Below are 27,569 nucleotides of genomic sequence, written 5' to 3'. Positions count from 1 at the left end.
ATCTCTTTGAGAAAGTGAGAGCCAAATTTGTGGCTGATGCTAGCAATAAATGGAACTTAAAGCATGATGTTCATAGTTATTTATTTTGGGTTTCCTACTAACTCTCTGCAACTGTCACCCAAATCACTTTTTTTACTTTCTCACTGAAGAATAATATACACTTGCTTGTTGTTTAAACACACCATGTTTTTTGAGTATTTGTAAGCATTTTCAAATTGTTTTTAAACCAAGGGAAGGTATATGTGTGTGTGGTTGTGTGTGTGTGCATCCTTAAAATATAATGAAAATGAATATTCAAGTTAAAAATATATCTACTGATCATCAGTTATATGCTTAGGTCATTATTAAAAGATTCCTGATTTACAATGAATATTTGTCAGAAGCCTGTAATACTCCCTTAAGCACTTTGATATCCATGGAGTATCCCCTGAACTTTCAAAAGATCCCTTACCTGTGTTTTTGGATGTTGGTTGTGCTCTGTGTGGTGGAAGAAGAAATGCTGTGAGACTGAAATAAAGTCAGGATATAGAGGGCTGACCCTACCTATGGATTTGGTTCTCTCTTGCCTTGGCCTAAAAGTCATATTCAAAGACTCTTTGTTTCGTAGGAGGTATGACACAGGAGGAGCATGAGGTTAGGGCCACTTTATTTCGCTCTCATTGAGTTAAAATGTTTATCATTTTTTGCTTTGAGGTCTTCAAATCTATACTACTATTACTTTTGACATTACATAGCACCAAAACTTAAAAGGATCTCATTTTTAAGTCATAGCATCCATCAAAATAGGTAGAACTATTTTTATACCCTCCTTTTTTTCCCTATAGAGTTCAACTTAGGAGATGACAATTTGAGTCCTGAACTGGCCAGTGATGAACCTGCTACTTTGAGCAGCTCATTTTAATCTCTTGCTGCTCATATTTATCATCTGTAAAATGAACATCCTTTATCTAAAATAGTACTTTTCCTTTCTTCATGGTAACTTACAAATACAGTTATTTCTTTGGGTCTGAAGACTAAGGGTTGCCAACTCTATGAACCAGGACTGGCTACGTAATTGCAGTGCCCAGTCCAGAATAAAAATAGGAAGCCTCTTGCTCAAAACGTATTATATATTTTAAGATTTAAATAGCAGAGCTTCTGTTAAGCATGAAGACCTCCTGAGGGTGGGGCTCTGTGTGGCCACACAGGTCACATACTCATGATGTGGGTCCTGCTGTGAACTTGGTGAAGGTCTCAGGGATTAAAATAAAGGCTTGATGCTACTCTCCAGCAACAAACCCAAGGCATAGTCTCAGGTCTCACTTCCACTGGAAGGGAAGTTCTGACCAATGGGTAGGAATCACAGAGTAGAGTTCCAAAGCTTGTTCTCCAGAGTCTGATATCCCTGTGTTCAACCATTAGCCCTGGTGCTTAGTACCTACCTAATATTGGGCAAATAAACTCTGTGAGCCTCTATTTCCCTACCTTTATTTATTTTTTTAATTTTTTATGTTCATTTATTTTTGAGAGAGAGAATGTGTGTGAGCTTGGGGGACAGAGAGAGAGGGGACACAGAATCCAAAGCAGGCTTCAGGTTCTGAGCTGTCAGCACAGAGTCCGACATGGGGCTCAAACTCATGAACTATGAGATCATGACCTGAGCCAAAGTTGGATGCTCAACCAACTAAGCCACCCAGGCGCCGCATGAAAATATTTTTAATACCACATAGTCCAAGAGTTAAATACAGAACAAAACATGGAAACATGTAAAGGAGATCTGAGGTGTTCAAGGAATAGTTAGAAAATACTTTGAACCTACTAAGTGGCTACAAGAAGCAATTTTCACTATATAATAGCTACTATAAGCACTTCACAGGAACATGTTATATTTTACTTTCTTTGGTATGAGCATAACTTCATATTTTTACAGTGTTATATTAGTTTCAGGTGTACAGTAAAGTATTTAAACAATTCTTGCCTGTGCTCATCATGACAAGGGCACTCCTAAATCCCCATCACCTGTTTAACCCAACAAAGAAACACATTTTAAAGAAATTACTCTTTTAGGGGCACTTGGATGGCTCAGTCAGTTAAGCATCCGACTGTTGATTTCAGCTCAGGTCATGATCTCACAGTTCGTGGAATTGAGCCCTACATCAAGCTCTACACTGACAGTGCAGAGACAACCTGGGATTCTCTCTCACCCTCTCTCTCTGCCCCTCCCCTGCACGTGCACACACTCTATCTCTCAAAAATAAATAAACATTGAAAAATGAAGGAATAATTCCTTTAAATGATATCGCTTCCCTGGCTACTCTTTTGCAAATGTTCCTCTCTGCCCCCCAAAATTTTCTGGGATCTTTTGCTAAGTTGTACAGTTGGCAAATATTCCCAGGTGCTTAAGGCCTAGTTTAAATAGTAAAATAAATGTAAAGCAAAACTTTGTGCATTGGCTTCTTAAGAAAAGAATAATGCATCATGTAAATCAGAATAAGTGTGTTGTAAAAGGCATGTTTGACAAGAATATGTCCCCAATTAAATGAGTAGTAGACTGCTCTTTTCCCACTTACTCATTCTAGCCAAGATTGACTCATGCTTCTTTAGACAAAATTTTTTTTAAAAAAATCCCCTTTTAAGAAAGCAATTGCCATTGAGTATGACATTTAATTGTAAGAAAACACAGGGGAATGATAAATATGGCAAGTGCTATTTGCACCTGTGTAAACAAGCACTGACCTCAACAGGTCACCATCATGGTCATTTTAGTCAAAGGCTTTTCCCGTACATCACCTCTCCTCCCTGTATTCATAGAACAAACTCATAGGGTGAAGCCCTGTAAGACGTGGTGTGTGTGTGTGTGTGTGTGTAAACAAAAAGATTGAGAGAAGGAAGATTTGTTGGAGGATAGTGGGAACAGGCAGAGAATAAGGAGAAATCTATTTGGAAAGAATTTAGCATGGTGGTTTTTAGAATGTAGTTCTCAAAATGTGCCCCTCTCTCCCCAACCCAGAGCCACAGCATCACATCACTTGGCCACTTTGTTAGAAATGCAAATTCTCAGGTGCCTCCCCAGCCCTTCTGGATCAGAAATATAAGGTAGGTCCGGCAAATTGTGTTTGATCAAACCTTCCAGGTGATTCTGGTACCACTGAGGTATAGAACCACTGGTTTAAAGGACAGCGAAGATTTACTTGAGGATTTGGAGAAGAGGGCTACCTCACAAAGAATTCCAGCTAATGACCACCTTGTGCCTTTGTTTCTGAAATGTTATGATCCTCCAGGACCGTAGGTGCATAAGTCACCTTTCTGATTCTTAGGTTGTTGAGGACTTTTAACTGCATTATTCTAGGTTATTAACTATTTTCTACACTAAGGGTTGTTAGCTTTGAAGGAATCCTGGATATAAATTGTTCCTTTCTGCTCTTTCCTCTACAAGAAATTAAGGGGTCTAGGAAGCTTTCTGTCTACATTGATTTTCCATTTAAAATGTACTTTATCTTTTTAAAAAATACTTGCTCATGTAAGGATTTTTTTTTCTCATTTTAATTTGATTTGCTCAATGTTGCTCAAGGATGTGTACTTCGTTTTCTATTCTAAAGTTTTGGCTACCTATGGTGTGCCAAGGACTTTAGTTTTTGACACTGTATTTGGTAAAATCAACCAGAGAATTTTGAAGATCTGCCAGGAAACTTGAGGCTTCAGTTTAAATTGCATATTGCACAGTTTGGCTTTTCACCCCAACTTTCCATGCAGTTTTGCCTATCAGGGGAAAAAATTGTTATTTCACCATTTGAATTTTTTAAGTATGCCACATTATGAGATAATTTTTGCATTGGTTTATCACTATGTTTGGAAAACATGTTTTCCCCCTTCTTTTCTTTCCTTTCCCTGCCCTTTCCTCTTCTTTCTTCATTTAATTTTGTTCATTATTTTCTTGATACCAGAAACGGCTTTTGATTCCTTTCAAAAATAGAACGAATTTCTTTGAAATAAAATGTCAGGAACTTGAAAGAAGAGTATGACAAACATAGTTAAAGGTGAAGGAGATGTGGTTAATGCCTAAAGGAGAACAGGAAGTAAAAGTTTAGCATGACTAGAAGTTTGAATTAGAAGGTGGGATAGTCTGAGAATGTAGTATTGGGAACCTCGAGTCTGAGAAGGGGCGTATGCGTTCTGGGTCACGGAATTTATGGAGTAACAGTAATGTGAATGAAGAATTATGTCAGGGTCAGTTACTCACCAGCTGTTTGACCTCGTAGGCCAGTTATGTTCCGTTGCTGAGATTCATTTTTGTACTCTATAATCTTACTGAAGATATTTATTTTTCAGTGTTGTCATGGGACAAAGAGATAACATGTATGTGAAGAAGGGTGAGTCACAGCAATGGGTTGCTTCCAGTTAGTATATACCGATGCTTTTAATTGCAATTCTCCTGTTTTCATAGTTGCACGGTACTTCATTGAATTAAAACACCATATTTATTTATCTATTCATATGGCAAAGGATAATTGGGATGATTCCAGTTTTTTGTTAATATAATGAACATTCATGTATATCTGTTCTGATGTACATATTCAAGGTTTTACTACAACAAATGTACTAGAACAAAACAACTGAGATAGGAATTGCTGGGTACTAGGCTGTAAGCATCTTTCCTAGATAATGCCAGATTGATTTTTAAGTGATTATACCAATTGACACTTCCACTAACAGTGTACATGAGTGCCCATTTTCTCCACCTCGTTGCCAATAATTGGTGTTGCAGGTTTTTAAATTTTGGCAAATTTGATAGGTATAATTGTACCTTAAGTGGTCTCACTTAGAATTCCTCTGGCTTCCAATAAATTGAGCATATTTTAATATATTTGGAGATCATTTGTGTTTACCTTTTAAAGAAATGCTTGTTCAGGTGTTTTCAAAATTGTCTATAATTTTGTTTTTATTTTGCTTATTAATTTGTAGGAGTCTTTTACAATCCAATCCTTTTTTGCTTTTTTCAGTCATATGTAATGGAAATATCTTCTCCCACTTTTTGGCTTATATTGTTATGTTTTGTAAATGATGTCTTTTGATCTATAGGACTTTTCATTCTTCTTAAATTTTTTTTTTGAGAGAGAGAGAAAGAACGAGTGTGTGTGTCATGCACAAGCAGGTGGGGCAGAGAAAGAGAGAGAGAGAGAGAGAGAGAGAGAGAGAGAGAATCTTACACAGGCTCTACACCTAGCACAGATCCCAAAGCAGAGCTTAATCTCACAACCCTGGGATCATGACCTGAGCCGAAAACCAAGAGTTGCTTAACTGATTGAGCCACCCAGGTGCCCTTCTCATTCTTTTTTAATATGGTTTGCATTTTGTGTGTTTGTTCTTTGCCTAGAAATTATCTACTTCTGAGAAAATGTAAAGATAATTCCTTAGACTCTATTTTCAAGTTTTCAAGTTTTGCTTTTCAGTCTTCAAATGTCTTAGAAATGATTTTTGTATAATCAATGTAATTTTGTTTAAGCATGAAAACAAATTGTATCTTTACCATTTATTGAATAACCCACCATTTCTACACTGCTCTGAGTGGCCACTTCTGTCATATAGCAAGTTTTTGTGTGGGGATGGGTCTGTTCTAGGGTTATTGTATGTCCTTAGTTTATTTCTCTTCCAATTTCACATTGTCTCACTTAGCACATATTGATAATAAGTGCTAATATCCGGTGGCACACTTCATTTCCATTCTGTTATTTTTCTGGATTGTCTTGAATATTAGCCCTTTGCTTTTCTGTAGAAATTTTTAAAAAGCTTAAGAAGTTACAAACACATACACATACATAACATCTTGTGATTTTCCTTGAAACTGCACTGAATGTATAGAACTTAGGGGAGATTTTCCAGTTTTGTGAATGTTTGTCCTCCAATCACCAAACAGGGATTTCCAATTTATTGAAGTTTCAACTTACTATTCCTTTTCTCTTGTCCTTGGGATTTTCATTAATTACTTTTTTTTATGGGATCAGTAATACATTTTAGTTTAGAATCTGAGCATTTTTCAGAGAAGTACTAATATATATTTCAGGATATCTAATCTAGCATCCTACCAGAAATAGAGGACCTATGTAGAGTATTGTTATATGAAAGTTTCTATTTAAGGGTATGTGAATACTTTAAATTTAGTTTCTCGGCCACCTTGTACATGTATACTTGTAAAATATTTATTTGTTTGTTTGTTTGTTTGTTTATTGTCTAGGTGGGAAAATGTTAACCAATGAAAGAGCCCACTTTTGGTCAGGAAGGATTTCACGAAGTAAGTCTGAGGGAAATTTATGTGACATGGAAGATCAAAAATCCTCAAGAAATTTCCATATTACAGGTACTTAAGTATTTTACCCATTGCCAATAACTATTGGAGGGATACCTCTGAGAAGAGCTACAAAAGATTAAAAGAATTATAAAATTATTATAGAAATACACTATCATTAAAAAGATGAGCAAAACGAAACAGCCCAGGCAACAGATTATGTAAATCTTATGAGAAGGCAAAACTTTATTATTAAGTGAATGATATTTCTGGTACATATAATGAATTTGGAGGCTAAAGAGATCTCTAGAGATTGGAGTGTGCTAGAAAATCTTTATGGAGAATAAAAGAGTTGAATTGATCTTCAGAGGAAGAGTAAGTTTTAAGAGAGATGAAACCAGGTTGAAGCAACAAGGAAATAAGAGAAATGCAATTTTTATTGTTCAAGTGCATCTTCTAATTTTTAATATGTGATACTGAAAACTCATTTCAATCAAGATATAGCTGTATACATATTAAACAAAAAAGTCTGACTGTTTACTTGAACTCATTTTCCAATTTTGGCTGGCCATTTGGCTTTCATTTTCTTGAAAGCAGTACTAGTTTCACCAAGTCCACAGAATCGTTACCAGTATTTATTGGGAAATGGCCAAGTATGAGTTACTCTAATCATTAAAAAATGACTTTAATATTTGTGAGATATACAGAAATTCCTTACGGTTCATGTGTAAATATTTTAATGTGGTGGTGATTCTTAAACTACTTTCCAAAGAAATAACATGTTTTCATTTCATAGTGGTAAGCCTGTTCTTAGTCATTTTAAACTTGGAAAAGTTCAACGAATCCTTTCAAATAGTAAATCTAATGGTGACCAATTTTTCAATATTTATTGTCATGAAATGTTTATTTTTCTGGAAAAAACTTGAACATTATTAAAATTCATCAGTACAGTTATCAGGAAATAACCTAAGACATGCATTACTATTTAATTTGGCATATTGTTTTTAAAATTTTAAATACAAAATTGCTTTAGCCGTTAACAGATGCATTTGATATTTTTACATATGGAATATTATCAGAAAAGAAAAAACATCAAATGAATAATCTAGGTATATTGAGACCAAATATTCAGTGTTTAGAAAAATCTGGATAGTTGACTGAATTATTCTGTTTGTTCAGGGGTTTTATTTTGTGAAAATAAAACATAAAACAATAATGCATAAGTGTAGGTAGTCTGGGTAATTTTCAAGGAAATGTGTTCAACTGATTACTGTATAAATTTTTGAGCACTTATTTGTAAATTATAGTGACTTAAGGTAAAATAACATTAAACATGGTAAAAAATAAACTGGCAGGACAGTTTCTCTTTTCCTGTAACATCAAAATTTGAGCAAATTTAACATTAATTTTATAGTAGCTGTTACACTGGAGATCGAAAAGCAAACTAAAGAGTCTTGAATTGTTAAGCAATAGTGAAAATTACTCTTGGTTGTGTCTCAGAACGCCACTTCATCTTTGTTTTGCTTTGTTTTTGTCTAAATAACAAGAATGTCCAGACCCAGGATTTCTTCTCAATTGGCCAGATGCTTTCACCTGTCATGGCAATAGTGCTTCCAAAATTACAAATCCATTCTGGAATGAATTGTCTGCTTCTAACCCATTTTTGGATGACATAACTCAGCTAAGAAATAACCAGAAGAGAGACAATATTTCCATCTTGAAGGAAGATCCTTTTCTCTTTTTTAGAGAAATAGAAATAGGAAATTCTTTTGATTCCTCTGGCGATGAACTGGATGTGCATCAGTTGCTTAGGCAGTCTTCCCCACGGAAAGCTGGAAGATCTAAAAGTGTTTCAGAACTTTTGGACGTTTTAGATGACACAGCACATGCCCATCAGAATATACATAACTCTGACCAGATACTAGAACAAGACTTAGAATGGCTTCAGAATGACAGAGAGGCTTATAAAATGGCTTGGTTAAGTCAGCGCCAGCTGGCCCGTTCCTGCCTGGATTTGAATATAATTAATCAGAGTCCTGGATGGGCCCAAACACAAGTTGCAGAGATTGTGACAGTTTGTAAATTAAGCCACCAAGGAGGATCAGTACAATTACCTGAATCAGATATCACTGTTCATGTACCCCAAGGCCATGTAGCTGTGGGAGAATTCCAAGAGGTATCTCTAAGGGCTTTTCTTGAACCTCCACAAACGCTTAACCATGATCTTTCATGCACCGTAAGCCCACTATTGGAAATCATGTTAGGCAACCTTAACACAATGGAAGCCATTTTGCTGGAGATGAAAATAGGGGCTGAAGTGAGAAAGGATCCTTTCAGCCAAGTCATGACAGAAATGGTATGTTTACACAGCTTGCGTAAAGAAGGCCCTTTCAAAGTGTTAAACAACTGCTATATTTATGAAGACATTATTCAAGTCAAGCTAATAGACTTGAGCCAGGTGATGTATCTAGTGGTTGCTGCACAAATTAAAGCTACTCAGTCACCAGCTGCCACCATTTGGGATTGTATCCACAAAACCACGTCAGTTGGAATTTATGGGCCCAGATATATTCATCCCAGTTTCACTGCTATTTTTATAGTTTGTGGACACAGTTATATGCCAGGAAAGCTTACAATCTCTGATATTAAGAAGGGTGGTAAAAACACATCTCCGGTTGTGTTTCAGCTTTGGGGGAAGCATTCATTCTTCCTTGACAAGCCACAAGATTTAAATGTTTCTGTTTTTTCATGTGATCCTGATTTTGAAGTGAAGGCAGAAGGAGAAAGGAAAGAAATTAAACAAAAGCAGTTGCAAGCAGGTGAAGTAGTTAATCAACAATTTTTATTTTCCTTAGTTGACTCCAGAGAAATGCACTTGTTTGTTTTCCGTGTTCAGGTGGAGCCTCCCAATGGTAGAGCACTTACACAGTTCTTTATCACTACACCTGATCCAGCTCCTAGCCTAAAAAGGCTCTCAAATCTGCCAGGTAATTTGCAGGAAGAGAAGAAAATCAGGTCTGCTCCATTGTTACCAACTGTGTGTGTTAAATATCCCACATTTCAGGACAAAAAAATGAACTTCACCAACTATGGGGTAACCTTGAAGACAGTGCTAAGACAAAAAAAGATTGACTACTTACTTGAATATTTCAAAGGGGACACAGTAGCTCTTCTTGGAGAGGGTAAGGTAAAAGCTATTGGGCAGTCCAAAGTGAAAGAATGGTATGTGGGAATCTTGAGAGGTAAGGTTGGACTTATACATTGCAAAAATATCAAGGTGATTGCCAAGGAACAAGTAATATCTATGTCAGATAATGTCTTCACAACCAGAAATCTTCTTGAACAAATTACCCTACCCTTTAAAAAACTGACGTACATCTACTCAGTTGTATTGACCTTGGTGTCAGAAAAAGTTTACGATTGGAAAGCTTTAGCCGATGTCTTGGGTTACTCACATCTGGCACTAGAAGATTTTGATCAAATACAAGCAGACAAAGAATCGGAAAAGGTTTCCTATGTTGTAAAGAAGTTAAAGGAAGATTGCCATGCAGCTAGACACGCCAGGAAGTTTCTTTATGAACTTATTGTGGTGAGTATTCCTTGATCACAGTAATATATTTACCATAGAGAACTTTATTAACTTAGCAATATTTACAACCAAACATATGAGAGAACTTAACAAAACTCTCAGCAGTCTCAAATAAACTGAAGTCACGTTATAGCAAATATAGAGATTTTCTTACAAGATAATATAATTGATTTCTAAGTTTTAAAATTCAAGAGTGATTTTCCCAGAAACTAGGCTCCAGAGGATCATCTTTCAAAGGAAGATTAAAGATTCTGTTTGTGTTAGAGTGTAACAGTTAAGAGATCTCTTCTCCTCTCTCAAGTAGTTGAATAGCTCTTAAAATATCAGAGAAGCTTCAATAAGATGAAAGTAAATAAAAACAAACTGAAACAAGATTGATTAACTTGTCCATTGCTATCTGTCCACTATTTAGTGTTTTTTTTTAATTTTCAGCATTGCTTTTAAAACATATCATCAGAATTTTAAAAGACCCATATCATCAATGTCCTTCATATTATCAACTTGACATTTTTCGTATGCAATGCATCATAAGCCAAAAAATGATATTGCTAATTCTCTTCTTAATCCTCATGTTTTAATAGAACTCTCAGGATCGTTGTTTTGGTTTTTTTTTTTTTTTTCGACATAGTATTTACTCAATGGAGTAATACAGGCTCAATGGAGAGATACAAAGTAGATAAACTGTCTTGCCTTTAAAATAGAGATTCAGTATTTTATAAAAATAAAAAGAGAAATCAAGAATATATTCCTAAAATTAGCCAAAATATGAATTTATAAATAATAATAATGATAGCTAACACTCCTGTAGGGTTATCTATGTGTTTGGCCCTATGCTGAACTCCCTATACACACTATCTCAGCCATAAACTCTATGGAGTAAGTATAGCTAGCTGGTATCTTCATTGTACCAACAGAGGAAACTGAGTTTTGGGAGGCTGGCAGACTTGCCCAAGACCCCACAGTTGGTTAGTATCAAGAGGGGACTTGAGATCTTTCTGGCTCCAAAGCCACATTTGAAACCACTATACTTTCCTAAAACAGTTATAAATGTGTGTGTGTGTGTGTGTGTGTGTGTGTGTGTTAAAAGTTTGTCTGAATATGTATATTGGTCTGTGTAGTAAATACCATTATAACTGGTCCTTAGGAGAGATGAGTAAGATTATACAGGCAGGTTGATAGAGAGGACAAAAGCTTTAATGAAGGTGCACATGGAGGAGAGAGATTTTTAGAGAGGAATTTATTCTGTGACATTCACAATAAAGAAATAGTATATATAAAACATTTTCTTTTCTTTATAATTTTTTTTGATTCAACAGTGATACTGAGAAGGTTAAATTTTGAAAGCCCCAATATCCAGTCATTAAGTGGATAGTTTTATGATGGTGTGCCACATTCTCAATCTAGACATTTAGAGTCATTGGCTGATCTACCTGGTTGAAGCTGCATGTGCATTTTGCAGTGATTCATTACCTTTCATTACCTCTGCCTTAGTTCACGTTCAGCGTGGACCCATAAAATCTTGAATTCAAAATTGCTGTTTTTGTTTCTCTTAATGGAAAAAAAAAAGTTATTTTGGTCAGGTGGTCTGGAAGTTTAAGCCTCATCATGTCTACACTATATTGGTGTATGCTAATGAATTTAGTGGCTTTGGTGACTACCTAAACAGTGCTGATGAAGAACTCATTCAAGGGAGTAGTTCCTAAAAACTCATGCTGTGCCTGAGCAGAGCCTTCAGGATTTCTGTATGGAAGGAGTATAGAGGCCATATCTTGAAACCTTATTTGCATAACAAGTACATGTTTCTCTTGGATTGTATATTAATTTGGAGTAGCTTGAAGGGAAATAACAAAGATTGTGGGTTCTAAAACCCTTAGTCATATCTTAGACATTGAGACTGGTTGTCTTTATGTACTTGACAATTCCTAAAGTACCTGAGTATCTGATTCGATTTTCATAAAGATTATGGGCAGCTACAGAAGGTGATATCACCACTGTATCCATTTTAAAAATCACTAAACAGAGATATTTTGTTATCTATCTAAAGGCCTATACTTTGTGGAATTGGATTTTAAACTCAGATTATGTAACTCCAAGTGTAAATTTCTTTTTCTTAAAGCAAGAACCTGGAATAAGCATTGCTAAAACCATTCCACAACTTACTAAAATCATCTTCAGGGGCCTGCTAGCTCAGTACTGCTTTTCCCTGAGGTCCTAGCTCCTCACCATAAATGTAAGGATGAATACAGTCAATGTATAAAAACCACGGGTGGTCTTTCTGATGCTTCCATAGGAATGAACACTCCATGGACTTGACTAGTTGCCTTACCTGGCCATTCATTTTTACTTATTGTTTCATAGTGATAGCTAAAACTTTGAAATGCTGTTAAATGATGAGTCACTACTATCTTTATTTGCTTATTTGAAAAGAGAAGATATAGATAGATAGATTTAATCCTATTTTAAAAAACATATTCAAGCCAAAGGGAAACTCATAGATTTGTTTGAAATATGCATGGTCATTGACAAAGCTCAGACACCTAATTAAAATGAAAGAAGGAAGGAAGGAAGGGAAGAAAGAAAGAAAGAAAAAGAGAGAGAGAGGGAGGGAGGGAAGAAGGAAGGAAGGGAGGAAGGGAGGGAGGAAGGAAAGGGAAAACTGATGTTTTCCATTTTGCATTGTTGAAGACTGTTTTTAATACTAAATGGTTTATATTTAGCACAATTACAATGGGGGTGAAGGCAGAGAGTTATTTTTTTTAAGTCATAAATATAAATAGCTTTGTTCAAAGTTGTAGGAGTATCTTATTTTATGCAAGAGGCATCATTCTGGGAAGTTTTAAATCACATTTTGAAGAAAAATAGAATAATATTTACCAGCACTAGTATGCTTATTTTTTTAGAAAAATCCTGTAGCCAATTCTCTGGTAAGGAAAGGAATTATTTTTTGTAGAGTGAATAATCATTCCTGGGTTGAAAAATTATAGACTGCTAGAACCTCAGGGTATCTTTGGAAGTGTCTAGTTGAACTTCCTCTTTTTTCCAATTAGGATATTAAAGAAACATATTAGTTGAGTGGTTTACCCAAGGCCTTATAATTAGTCATTGAGTTGGGCTTAATTCTCCCCTAATTTTGGTCTAGTCATATCCTCTGTACTTTGCTGGTTGGATTTGCTTAAAAGTAAATCAGCTTTTTGAATTTTAGAAACCTCAACTATACATGTGGTGAGAAAGAGGATACCAGTTTCTAGAATGTATAATGAAAAATTAACTTATAGGAGGAAGCCAAAATTAGTTGATTTTAACTATGGTGTGTAATTGTTGCTGCAGGCTCTGCTGAAGATGGATTGCCAAGGGTTAGTAGCACAGCTCATCCAAGAGGCTGCTATTCTGACATCAGCTGTCAAACTTGGAAAAGGCTGGAGGGAACTAGCTGAAAAGTTAGTGCGACTCACAAAGCAACAGATGGAGGCATATGAAATTCCTCATCGAGGAAAAGCTGGAGGTATTGCTGTTGAGGTAAGATTTCTATTTGTCTAATTAAATAGTGAAAAATTGCAGACCAAGGAAATCAAACGTATATCTATATACATGGATTCATTGAGGCAGTCTCCTAGAGGACCCACTAATTGAAGTCACTGTAGCTATAATCATCAATATTATCTGAACTAAACCTATATCTCTCCTTAAAGGCCTTGAGAACCTTTAAAATATATTGATGATTCTCCTATTGGATTGCATTTTAACATGGTCTTTGAGCAAATAAATTGAGCAAATTAGATAGCTAGCCATTGAGTAGGCAGGGCTATAAGAACTTGAGGCAGAGAACAGAGAAACTTTGAAGAGAGGAAATGGGGCCAAACCAGAATAAAGGAGGAGGATATAATAATAAGTATTTATCTGCCTCAGTTATAGACTTAGTCACCTACGATAAATAATGTTTGGTGACAAACATTAAGGAGGTGGATGTTGTGGGGTTGCTGGTAATGAGAGCCTGGCAATGCAAGCTAGAAGTACCTAAGAGCTTCATTATTTCCTTTGTAATTTTGTATACAGTAAGAACTATAGACATCAAATACAGAATAACAACACTTAGTACAAAGTAAATACTTACCACGCAAATATTGTTTTTATTAATATTAAAACAAATGTACACTGGTAGGCCTAGATTAGGTAAATATTTTCTCTACCATAAAGAAAGAGAATCCATTTTTATTGACTTAAATGAAAATATTCTAGTGATAAGCACATATAAAATGTCCTGTGTCTTTCTCTCACATGAGTGAAAGCATTTTCAAGATATTTTTAGTTAAGGAAAGGTTATCTCTCTGATTAGATGATAACTTGGTAGGAGGCAGAAGCTGTTCCCCACTTCCTATTTGGGCATAGAGCTGGGTTTTAATTTTTTGAGAATTTTTTCTTATTTTGAAGCAACTATGCCAGCTGGGTGAGCACAACAAGACAACTTTTCCATGAAGCTTGAAGAGTCAGATCAAGTCAGGTAAATCCCAGCAGCTGCACTGGAAGCTTCAGCGTTCCTGGAGCCTGGCTATCCAGCAAGGACTCCAAACAGACTCTTGAGGCAAGAGCATCCAGGACACATCCCCCCCCCCTTTTAGATTCCTCCCCCTTATAGACTACATTTACTTCCATATACTGAGAAGGACATTACAATGTACAAATCAGTTTTTACCAAATGAGCTAAAAGATGACACACCTTTAATAAGGAAAAAAAGAACAACATTCTGAGGGATATGCTATTCTGATATTTAAGTGAACTTGATTAATACATTGTCGATTGAGATACCACCACCTATCAGAATGGCCAAAATCCAGAACACTGATGACACCAAATGCTTTGGAGGATGTGGAACAATGAGAACCCCAAGTCATTGCTGGTGGGAATGCAAAATGATACAGTCACTTTGGAAGGCACTGTGGCTGTTTCGTACAAAGAAAACATACCCTTAACTTATGATCACTCAATCACACTCGCTGGTATTTATCCAAAAGAGTTAAAAACTTTTGTCCACACAAAAACCTGGACACGAATGTTTATAGCAACTTTATTCATAATTGCCAAAACTTGAAAGCAACCAAGATGTCCCCCAACAGGTGTCTGGGTAAATAAACTAGTAGATCCAGACAATGGAACATTATTCAGTGCTAAAAAGAAATGACTTACCAAACCATGAAAAGACATGGGAAAACTTTAAATACATATCACTAAGTGAAAGAAGCCAATCTGGAAAAAAAGCTTCACACTGTATGATACCAAATAGATGACATTCTGGAAAAGGTAAAATTATGGAGACAGTAGAGAGATCAGGGGTTGCCAGACTTTCAGGAAGGAGAAGTGAATAGGCAGAGCACAGAGGATTTTTAGGGCAGTGAAAATACTCAGTATAATATCATAATGATATCTATATTTGTCGAAACTCATAGCATATACAACACATGGATATGCAATGAATATACAATGAACCCAAGGTTAACTGTAGACATTGAGTATTTATAATATATCATTGTAGATTCATCAATTCTAACAAATATACCCCTCAGGTGGAGGCTGCTGATAACAGGGTAGGCTATAGGCTATGCATATATGCATATGCACCTATGCATAGGTGGGAGATATATGCAAAATCTCTACCTGCAAAATCTAGATATATGTGAACCTAAAACTGCTCTAAAATATTTTTTTTAAAAAATGTTTATTTTATTTATTTTCAGAGAAAGAGTGCAAATGGGGGAGGGGGGGAGAGAGAGAATCCCAAGTAAGCCCCATGCTGTCAGCACAGAGCCAGATACAGGGCTCGATCTTACAAACTGTGAGATCAGGCTCAGTCTCACAAACCATGAGGTCATGACCTGACCTGAAAACGAGAGTCAGATGCTCTATCAGCTGAGCCAACCAGGCACCTCTAAAAATAATTCTTTAAAAAAAGTTGCCTAACTGAAAGCCAGCCTTTTTTTTTTTTTTTCTTAGTAAGGCCTTGTTTTTAGAAGGGTTTTCTTGAGAATTATTTACCAGAAAGTTTTTATTCTCTCAGGTTTGTTAAGCATCTAACTTCTCTCTAATTGTGATTGTTTATATTTTGTCTTTCCCTAAATCTTGATGGAAGCCAACAAACAGCCTACTTTTCCATTATTTACTTTTGCACAGTCCAAATCATAAATGACTAAGTGCATGTCTAAGGTTGATAAAAATTCAGAAACAGAAAGGAAAGTCCCTAGGTGTCTTTCTGGAGGTTATCATTCAATTTACTGTGGCTAATGCTGACAGTCATTGCTGTGATTCATGTTATTAAATACTTAGAAAATTATGCATGACATGGGCCTGAACCCATTCCAAATAATCTATGGGAGTCTAGACCACTTAAACTAAAGGGTAAATGTATGCTAAGTTTTATCCCCCTGGAAAAACAAAACAAAACAAAAACAAAAACAAGAACAAAGACAAAAAACAGCTGTACAGTTGTTTGTTTGTTTTTTTTTTTCTCTCAGGAAAGAGACTACTCACAAAAATGATCAATTTACAAGTCAAGAAATGATTTTAAAACACACTGATACTAGTTCTGGGTAGGGCATGCAGAAGGAGGGAACCAGAATTGGGGCACAGAGATAACAAGGCCTGGTGGTTCCCATGCTGCTTTTGTTTCCTTTATCTCACTTCCTCAGAGGGCATACTTTCCAACATTTTCTCTCTATGTGTGCCAATGTCTACAATCGGGCTCTTCACTCACTTTCATTCTTTTTCTATTTCTCTTCTTTGCTTTTGTTCTATTTTTATTTTATCTTAAAGACAGTTATCTGGCTCTTATTCTGTTCCAGGCACTATTCCAAGAGCATTACAAAAATTAACTTTATTTAATCCTTTCAACAAAAACTTCTGGGGCAGATATTACTACTATCTAAGATATAGAGAGGCTGAGTAACTTGCTTAAACATACATAGCTAGGAAGTCATGGAACCAAGTTTGGAGCACAGACTTTGACTTTGGGACCTTTGTACTTTAACCATTATGCTCTGCCCACCCACGCCAAATCCAACATGGTAGCTGAGTGGCAGTGCCACGAGGTGTGGTCAGGACTGGGGGTTTAAGCAACTCATTTCATTTTTTCTTTTTCTTTTTTCAAGCCATTGTATGATACTACCAAAATTTGCCTTAGTATCTTTATCAAGCTTCAATCCAATTAAAGAAAAGAGATTATTAATAGTATGTCAGATATTTCTTGAGTACTTTTGGCCATTATTATTTTATAAGGTGAAAAGAAAAGCTTCTCCCTGGAGACTTCTGAGAAAGTCACTTTTTAAACTAACCACCTATCTAAGTTATAAGAAATGTTAGTCAACTTTTCTGATGATATTGAATTTCTAACATAAAAACAAAACTATAAAATTTTGAGTCTGATTTTAAGCAAAATATGTTTTTGGAGTATTGCCTTTGAAAAAGAAATACATTTGTACTATACAAAGATGTTTAATCATTGCCAAGGTTTTCCAGTGAATGTTAATGAAAATTCATTGGAGTTTATTTTCTTGACCATATTTAGAGCTTTAATTTAAAAACCAGAATCAATAAAATATTAGAAAAATAGCCCATTAAAAAAATTGGATTTTATAAGGAGAAAATGCTGGGGATTTCAGGGCTAAGATGTTCTTAGGCCTAACTTGGATACTCTTGACTTAAGCTTCTGGGATTAATGGTATGTGTGACAATTTTCCCAGTAACTGTCTTCCATTGTCCCCTGACACACAATACAGAAGATACTCTCTCCATCTTATTCAGTCAGGACACTTACTTACCAAGGACACTAAGCATTACTTCTTATTAAGTTACCTTCTACCGCACTGGGCTCCACCTCAAACACAGGCACCAAAAGGCCTGTCAAAGCTGATTTCTTATCTGACCTGCCAGAATGGGCCACCCTATTTATGGAAGCCTAAGGAAGTCAACGTTGTTAATTGTGATATAGTTTCATCTCAGAAGCCACTCACCTATAGAGAGTTATGACTGGAATGGTGTGTTTATAAGTCTTTTTGCTCAATCAGTGAGGTATGATTTTCTGTTTTGTCTTCTAGCCATATATTTGTCCCCCCCCCCATTTCTGACTGGCAGCTATAGTGTTCAGAGCACTTTATTCTGGGTCTAGATTTAAAGTGAGAAAGTAGGTATTCCTCAAAGAGCTAACTTTACTTATTTTTTATACACGAATAAAAGTTCTGTATGGAATTCTTCCTACTTATTTAGTATCTTTCCTCTGAATCCTTGCTCTCAGTATGTAATTCATCTGTACTTTTAACATATTTACTAGGACTGTCAGTTCCCAGCATTGGAGCTTTAGGAGCTATAAAAATCGCAAACAGAATGGAAAATATGATTTTTTTTCTCCCTAAAGCCACATTTTATTTGGCCTGGGAATTGAGATAAATTGTTAATAACTTGAATTATTTTATTTTTTAAAAAGTATATGATTAGATGCTGAAATAAGTGAAAATAATGAGAATGGTAATAGTTGCAATTTATTGTGTGTTTACTGTGTCAGCTAATCATTATGAGCATTTTATTTACCGTATTTCATTTATTTTAACAAACTTTGTAAGGAAGACATTATAACCATTCACAATTTACAGATATGCAAACTAAGAGTGAATGCATTTGTGTAAATCATCCAGAATTACATGGTTATTAAGTACAGAACTGGGTTCCAGACCCAGGTATGTTTTACACACAGTCCTATCCAATATGCACAACTAATAAGTCCTTTCAGAATTAGCTAAATAAAAGATCAAATTGGGAAGGAGCTGTCAGAAGACGCACCCTAGTCCTGAAGGATGGATAGCATTTGGATAATTGGAGAGGATTGGAAGGAGATTTCAGTGCTTCTGGATACCAGTGACTTCTAGAGACCATTGAGGAGACTATGTGGGCTGGAGGGGAGAGGTCATTTTAGTAATTATTGGGAGATATGGTCATATATGTATATATTGGAGACAATAGAGTCTTTAATGACTGCCAGAGCATAGAGGTTAAGATTGCTGGTCTGGATTCCTGATCTAGTCTATTATCTATTAGTCTTCAGCAAATAAACTTTTTTTTCTAGGAATACTTTTTTTTGGAAAGTGATGTGAATTATACTATCTTGCTCATCGGATATTTGGAGGATTAAATGAAATAATATACATGAAATATTTGGAATAATGCTTTCCACATTGTAATAACTAAATATATATTATCTATTATTTTAACTAAGAGGAAGAGGTGAATTTGACAACTGTGTGACACTGAATGATTTTGGAAAAGGAAATATAGTAATTTTTTAGTAATATGGCTGCAAGTAACTATAGAAAGAATGTAGGCAAGGGAAAAGTCACCAATGATTTCAAGGTTTCTCTTCTAAAAACTGGTGGAATGGTAGTGCATGGAAAAAATAAGAAGAAAAAAGCCTTGGCTGGTCAGCTTTTTTACTGGTTTAACAATGTTTATTTTCCTTGGAAAATGTCTCTTGCAAAAGATAAAAGGAAGTTCTTGAGCTCTTATGGTTTTCTGGCTCACACAGCAAGTCCTGGATTCTGCAGGGACATTGCATTGTCCACTTCTAGCCTTGGTACTTAACTGTATGGTTTGCTGGGCTTTTACAGTATGAGATACATTTACAATTTTTTAAAGATGGGAAAGTATTATATGGAAATTCATCTACCAGTGGTAACATGTATAGACTAATTTCTCAGTTCTTCATTGTTTGGACTACAGATTTGACACAGTGACATAATATTTAGATTACTATAGTCTATTTTGTACAATACTATAATGCTTGTTGCTACAATATTTAATTCCAGAAATTACTCCATTTCTTGAAATGATGAAATAAAGAAACAATGACATCATAGTGAAATTCATGGGGTAGCACATTGTAGTTATATGATCTTCTACATTATATGTCTTATTACCTACCGAAAATCAAATAGAAATAATAATCATATTAATAAATATTATAAAGTTTAAATATTATAAAGATATCTTAAATTGGATTTAGAGACACAAATATTTTATTTAGAGTTTAGGTTTTCTTTATTGAGGTTTATTTTGGGGAATCACAAACAACCAGGAATTTTAGAAAAACCAAACCCCAGCTAAGTATAAGACTTAAATCAGCATTGATTAAAACTGCTTACTACTGAAATAAATCCATGGCTATACTTTAATGAAATGACTCTGGATTTATAGCTGGGTGACCTGAATTCTCTTCCTAACTAGGAGTTAGTGAAGATGGCTCGTCCAGCCGGTTTTCCTAAGATGTTAGATTGTTTTGAGTAGATGCAGAAGCAAAGTATGAGTCCTCTATCTTCCTCTGGGTTATGCTTAACCCCTGATGTTCCAAGAGGTTATTCCTAGAGGAAGCAAAGCTGGCTGTACCCAGAGACTTTTCCAAGAGAATCTTATGTCCAAGTTTCAAACAAGTCCATGTCCCTTCTAAGGAAATAGGGACTCCCTGATAGTTAGCCTCCCTTCTTTTCTGAAGGTAATGGTAACTCTCAACACTATTTATGTACTTACCATTTAAGGTGATAGAAGACCCACCTGGATATTGTAAATGATGTACTGAAGATAGAACACATGTAATAATCATTAATAATGCAAATTTGCCTTAATACTTCTTCAGCTAATTGTACTTAAAATGAAACATTGCTCCTATACTTTTATGAGGAAAGTAAGGGGGTTATGAATCTTTTAATGTGGAAAAATGTAATCATCCAATTGTAGTTAACCAATTGCATCCTTTATGCTATTCATGTTTTATGAGCTAAAAAAAGACATAGAGTGCTAAGCTCAAATCTGAATTGCTTTTATTCATGTTGCATTTCATTATCCAGAGCATTATCTAATGAGTCTTACTGGCTTCTGGGAACAAGCGCTCTAAATTTGGAAAACTATTTTTTAAATTTCTATTCCTGTTTCATTTCTTTTGACATCTCACCACTTCTTTTATTGCTCTTTTACCATTTTCTTTGTCCTCTAATGCCTGGAAGATAAGCCAAAGACATTTCACACAAATGCTAGGACTTTGGAAACTGCTAACCTTTAATAGATTAAATACTTACTGATGCTTACTGATGCTCCCTTATAGAAGGAGATCAAAACACACAGTTGAGAAATTAACAACTCTATGCTTTTGTCAGCCTCGTGCTTCCTATTCAGAGATGAACCCATAACATCCTGAAGTTAACATTTAAAAAAATCTCAGAGTATAGGAGTAAGAGTAATGCCTGTGTGTCAAATAATTGTGTTAGAGGTGAAGAAGACTGAGACAATTTGTTTTGTGGTTACGAGTAATTCAACAAAAACAAACCCTCAGGAGCATGCTTTCCTTTGATTTATCTACGCACTAGTGCAGAGTTTCTGCATATCATCCCTTAAATCATAACACTGAACAAGAACGGAAGAACTATTTTAAACCACTAAATAGATATATAAGATAACATAAACCTGGAAGAGATCATAGCAGTCCACAATCACTTCCAGCTTTCAGAGGACTTAGGTCATTGTGGAAAGAAAATTGTTTATTCTACTGATTTTATTCATTTAAACATTTCCAGAAAACGTATGACTTTGTTTTCTCTTTAATTATTACAAACCTGAGAATACTTTGTGGCTTTTTTTTAAGAAATTAATGTTTATTTTTGAGAGTCATAGAGACAGAGTGTGAGCAGGGAGGGGGCAGAGAGAGAGGGAGACACAGAATCTGAAGCAGGCTCCAGGCTCTGAGCTGTCCTCACAGAGCCTGACGCGGGTCTCAGACCCACGAACAGAGAGATCATGATCTGAGCCTAAGTCGGATGCTTAAACGACTGAGCCACCCAGACACCCTTCCTTTGTGGCTTTTAATGTGTATTTTTGGACCTAATTTTGTAAAGTCTATAGTTAATTAATGTATGCCAGTTTCCTCTTGTGTCTTTGCCTTCGATGGCATATGTTCACTTGCTGAATAAGAAAACGTAGAATGACAGACAGAAAGAAGTGCTGAAGAAACAAAAGTAAAATATTTAAGGACTTGAGGCAAATATCATATAGCTCTGTCGCAAAGGACAACAAAAAACTGATTAGACTATTTATTGCATTGATGAAGGCTGGGCTTTTGTCATGCTTTGTTAAAGCAAATCTCAATATAGAGAAAGTTCTATTTACCATACTTGGCAGAGACTTGTTTATTTCTCTTAATAAAACATACTTTTAAAACCTAGCCCCCGAGGGGTGCCTGGGTGGCTCAGTTGGTTAAGTGTCCTACTTTGGTTCAAGTCATGATCTCAACAGTTCATGGGTTCGGGTCTGCATTGGGCTCTGTACTCATAGCTCAGAGCCTGGAGCCTGCTTCAGATTCTGTGTCTTCCTCTCTTTGCCCCTTCCCTGCTCACACTCTTTAAAAAATGAATAAATGTTTAAAAAAATTTTTAAAACCTAGTTCCCCAAATTTAACATTTTTCATTTGTACCAAGTACGCAACTATAGCATATGCTTTAAATCCCATTTATTCTCAATTATTCTTGATATTTTCCCTGTTCATTACCCTAACTCCATAATGATTTTAACATTTGTGTGTGTTTATGTGTTCTGCTTAAAGGAAGTTAACTTATCTTCTTGAGAAATATGCTGCCTCCTTAATCTTCATCAACCCTAAATTATCTGGCTAGGGTAGGATTCAAACCAACCTCTCCTTTCAAATGTAAAATATTAGTCTTTATAGATTTTTTTCCTTTTAAAAATAATTTATTCTCCACTGCTTCTCCTTCTAGCTTTGTCTCTCTTCTTTTAACTTTCAAATTCCAAATGTGACCCACTTTTTCTGTGGTTTCTAGTTCCTTGTCACCTGCTCCTACCTGCAGTCTGTCCTCTACCACTCTCTTCAAACTGCCTTCTCCATGGTTACTGAGGTCCTAATAGTGCCAAGATCCTGGATTTTTCTCAGTTTTGCTTCATGTTTCCATATTACTTGACATTACAGGTAAGAGAGGGGCTAACAGAGAAGAGATGTCCTCAAAGAGTGGCATGCTGGCACACGTTTAATAGTTCTTCAAGGGAGAAAAAGCCCTAAATTATACCTTTGCCATCTTCCATGGTGTAAAAACTCCTAACATTGATGATTTTAACCTCCTAATGTGATGTCACTGAACGTGGAGTTGGGAGGCTATGTGAACAACAGGCTCTGAGAAGCTGGGTTGAGCTGAATGTCCTTTTTGGAATGCTATCAATCCTTGACTTTTGCAACATGAAGTACCCTTCTTCATTTTCTATGACTCTGACACCAGCTTCTCTCCATACTTATATTGCTTCTACTTTTTTCTTTTTCTTTTTTAAATATTTATTTTATGTTTAGAGAGAGCTTGCACACACAAGCAGGGGAGAGGGGCAGAGGGAAATAGAGAATTTTTTGTTGTTGTTTATTTATTTTTGAGAGAGAGAGAGAGAGCACACAAGCAGGGAAGGCACAGACAAATAAGGAGAGAGAATCCCAATACTCAGCACAGAAATGATGCAGGGCTCTATCCCACGACCCTGGGATCGTTACATGAGTCAAAATCAAGAGTTGGATGCTCAACCGACTGAACCACCCAGCACCCCTCATTGCTTCTATTTCTTGTTTGTGGTCCCTAATTGTGGACTTAATTGAGGGTTAAATTTTTCACCCTTTCATTTTCTTCCTTGGCATTTTCCTCCACTCTCATTTTTCCTCATCACTTTGGCATGATGCTAAACTCTTGGCTGCTTCCTGGAGGTCATCTCTCTATTCAAAAGTCTTACTGGAGATGGAGATACTCATGCCTTCACCTCATATGCATTAGGGTTAAAACTAGGTTGCTTATCTTTCTCTCATCCCAAAATTACCCACTTTCCTTCATATCCTATTAAAAAGTATTAAATGCAAACTATATGCCAGATACTTTAGAAGGTTTCTTGGACACAGACCTGGGAAATTATTATCCATATTTTAAAGATTAAAAAATTCAAAACTCAGATACTTTGATTTACCCAAATTGACCCATCCGATAGGCAGTGTAACTCAGATGGCAACCCAGAGCTCTGACATCAAAACCCATCTTTCTTTCTATTACACCACACTGCTTCTCAGTCAATGAACTCTCAGTTTTTATTACACTAAATGAAAACATGAAAGTAATTTTTGAGTTTTCTTAAACTGTTAATTACCAAATGCTGTCTAGTTATACAATGGGTCAGTGTTTGTGCAAGTATCTATCTCCCTTCTATGCTATAAGCTTCTAAAAACAAGCCATGCTATATTCATCATTTTATTCCTTTGTGTAACAAAATTCTTTGTAGTGGTAGCTACTCAAAAACTCTTAATTTAATAAGTGAAATAATTAATGAACAACGTGTTTTGAATATATTCATTGTATTTGTGCTACAATAGTGTTTCTCTGTCATCTGTATGGACAGCCACACATGATGTTATATATAGCAGATCAGATTTTGCACTGAAGGAATATTCAGGGTTAGTTTGCTTCAAAGAGAAACAGAACTGGAATGCAATAGATACACATTTTAGTATAAATCATGAAGTTTACCATTGCTCTAGTGTTTTCAGCCCCAAGCTATTGTAACCCTTTCTATGTAGCTTATGGATTAGACTCCAGGGAATCCCCAATGAGTTTAAAGCAGTATCCCTCCTTGCATTTCTGACTAATTCAGAGTACTCCTGGGGAGTTCTTTCACACTATCAGGTGTCTTAATTTGGGTTCAGGACTCAGAAGTCTATCCAAATTTCTCTGAATTGCAAGAACTGACTGAAATGTTCTGCTATCAGTGAAAACTGCCAAATGTGAGAGTGTTATATAGCTCTCTGCATAAGTGAGTAGATAAATGTATCATTGGACTTCTGAATCTGTAGTTCCCAATTCCTGCATCACCTTGGTGTATTTCCTATTTCAAACAGCACCAAAGGACTGCTGCATGATTGAGTATGCCTCAGGGCTTTTCTATACATAGCAATCCACTGTGCTGCAGCAAGATATGTGGTGCAGAGTTGTGTGTGTGTGTGTGTGTGTGTGTGTGTGTGTGTTTTGTTTTTACCAGGAAAGGCAGTGGAGCCATTTTGGCTGCCTCTATGATGTTACTTTGAATCTGCACACATAGTAGTGCATAAACTGAAAATTATCCAGATGTGATTCTTTAAAAGACATCTGGTTTTTATGAGACTATGCCATCATCTGGGTACTGAAATGCTCTTAGATGCTATTTATCATAAAATATCTTCAAATACATCTATTTTTTTTTTAAGTTTATTTACTTATTTTGAGAAAGAGAGTGCACGTGAGCTGGGGAGGCGCAGAGATAGAGGGAGAGAGAGAATACCAAGCAGGCTCCACACTGTCAGTACACAGCCCAATGTGGGGCTCGAAGTCGTGAACTATGAGATCATGACCTGAGCCAAAATCAAGAGCTGGATGCTTAACCTACTGAGCCACCCAGGCAGCCCTCAAATACATCTTTTTATCATTCAATTACTAAAGGACTTAGCATAAAATATGAGAAGGTTTTAGCTATAAACACCATTATTTTAAACACTATATGGCAAGTTGAAAAATAATGTACCAACTAGTTGAGCATCAGGGAATTTTAAATGAATGCAACATAGAATACAGGTCTCAAAGCTTTTACAGAGGGTTAGTATATACTCGCTACAGAATAATTTATTTGTTTAGTGCATCTTTGCATCTGAGAAGTGGCAGGCAAGATTGAATCTGGCAAAAAGCGTCTGTTAATATGCCTCAATTCATCTTCCATTGCTGAGATATTAGTGGTGACCAGCAACTGGGAGGTTTGATTTCAAAGTGACTATTCAGAAAAATAAACAAGAGAACATCTCATTCATAGTCTTATCAGTGATGGAAGATGCAGTTCTTTGTAAATCAGGTTGGAGAGGGTAAAACTTATATACAAAAATCTGGGATCATTTGGGATGATGCATCATAATCTCCTGGATATAGTATAATATTGATAATTATTTTCCATTCAATACCTTGCAGAATCAAGCTTCATCAATAGAGACAAAGATATGGGTGTTCATGGCTTCCCAGGAATGCCAATTTGGACAAAATAACATCAAACTGTTTTTTGAGTTCAATGCCTATCCTTTTATGTAGATTAAATTGATTGAAACTCTTTATTATGGTCTTTCATTCTTTTAATTTCAATTTTAGAGTATATGAGGCTATCAGAGGAGGGTGAAAAATTATATCCCAGAGCCCTACTTCATGTGATATTACTGTTAATGGAGGCTCTATTTAAGAGGGCAGCTCTGCATAATATTGAGCTCACAGTCTGTGTTCCTGCGTTTGTGATAAAATCACAAATGAATTAGTTTAGTGAACCCAAATAGGTAGAGGTAATAAAGTTCATATTCCAAATAGTCCAATTATAAGTAGTACATGGCTCGTTTTTTCATTTTCTTAGAAAAATTTATTTTAAGCTCATTGTGTTTCTGTGTGTGTGTGTGTGTGTGTGTGTGTGTGTGTGTGTGTGTTTATTCTACAATTTATCTTCTTTGGTCGGCCTTTGTCTTTATTCTCTCTGAGCCTGGTTGCCTTGGTTACCATTACATACATGCTCGAACATGAAGTTCCTCTTTGACGTACATTTATTTCTATGGAAACAATGATGTCATTGGTATTGGTAGGTGCTTGGGGAAAGCATAATAAAACATTGAATATTGATCTTTCTTTTGGTTATAAAATGATTCATTAAATTATTTTTAAATTAGAGAACTGTATTTTTACTTTCCTTTTAAGATTTGATCATGAAAGTACATCTTTTCTTGTTTCCTTGCTCAAATAAAATGACTTAAAGCATTAAATACACTGTATAGCTCCTTGTGATATGTCGTGTAATAAAGCTCACCATAGATAGTATTAAAATAAAAGAGTCATTATTTTTACCTTAAAAATCTTTCAGAGAGTGAAAAGTTTATCTCAGTAACATCAAAAAATTACACCAAGAATTTTATATCATATCAAGGCAATGAACAATGTTTAGGTGATGGATCAAGAAAAAAAAGAGGCACTACTTGTCATTATTTTAAAATTTTTCTAGGCATAGAAACACAAAGATATAAGATGGAAGTGATAGCTATTGAAACGTTTTCTATGACATTAAGTAAGTCCATGTATAATTGGTATTCCAGTTTTTTTATGTCCTGAGAGGCTTTTAAAACTTTTTTTAAAAGCATCTATTTTCATCTCTGTTTGTCTTCCAACTACTCCAGTCTAATTTTTTTCCTTTATAGATGATGTGGAAACCTGCTTATGATTTTCTCTATACTTGGGGTGCTCACTATGGAAATAGCTACAGAGACGTGTTACAAGACCTTCAATCGGCTTTGGACAGAATGAAAAACCCTGTGACCAAGCAGTGGCGAGACTTAACTGGAGCTTTAATACTGATACATTCCTTAGAGTTTTTGAGAGCAACTGCATTCTCTACTTCTGAGGAAGTATAGGGTATGTTTTGGGGAAGAGGGAGAATGGTAGGAGGGAAATGGAGTGCGTGTGTGTGTATGTGTGTGTGTGCATGTGGTGTGTGCACACACGCGTACATAAAGAATCTCAGAAAAGTATTACTTTTTTTTCATTTGTCAAAAAGTATTTTTTCCTGGCGAAAGCACAGCTTAACACAAAGTCCAAGGATACATTTTATAATTAAACATG

General features: G+C 35.7%; 1 protein-coding gene across 1 annotated transcript; it reads left to right on the top strand.

Annotated features, from left to right (window-relative positions):
- Nucleotides 1–6,219: 6,219 nt before the first annotated feature.
- MACC1 (MET transcriptional regulator MACC1) lies at nt 6,220–27,361 on the top strand. Its single transcript, XM_047095060.1, has 4 exons — nt 6,220–6,334; nt 7,810–9,851; nt 13,179–13,367; nt 27,149–27,361. Exons 1-4 carry the CDS (start codon nt 6,220–6,222, stop codon nt 27,359–27,361), a joined length of 2,559 nt encoding a protein of 852 aa, XP_046951016.1.
- The last annotated feature ends 208 nt before the right edge of the window (nt 27,362–27,569 follow it).

The sequence above is a fragment of the Lynx rufus genome, unplaced genomic scaffold, assembly GCF_022079265.1.
Source record: "Lynx rufus isolate CCGP_SWC_20201006 ecotype Redwood Valley unplaced genomic scaffold, mLynRuf1.p SCAF_4, whole genome shotgun sequence".
Classification (NCBI taxonomy): domain Eukaryota; kingdom Metazoa; phylum Chordata; class Mammalia; order Carnivora; family Felidae; genus Lynx; species Lynx rufus.
Note: the sequence above shows the minus strand (reverse complement) of the source record. Positions and strands in the feature narration are given on the sequence as shown.

Excerpts from the sequence above, each read along its gene's own strand:
- MACC1 (XM_047095060.1), top strand. The coding sequence starts at position 6,220 with ATGTTAACCAATGAAAGAGCCCACTTTTGGTCAGGAAGGATTTCACGA. Across the intron at positions 9,852-13,178 it reads TTCTTTATGAACTTATTGTG|GCTCTGCTGAAGATGGATTG; the intron begins GTGAGTATTCCT and ends TTGTTGCTGCAG. Across the intron at positions 13,368-27,148 it reads CTGGAGGTATTGCTGTTGAG|ATGATGTGGAAACCTGCTTA; the intron begins GTAAGATTTCTA and ends TTTCCTTTATAG.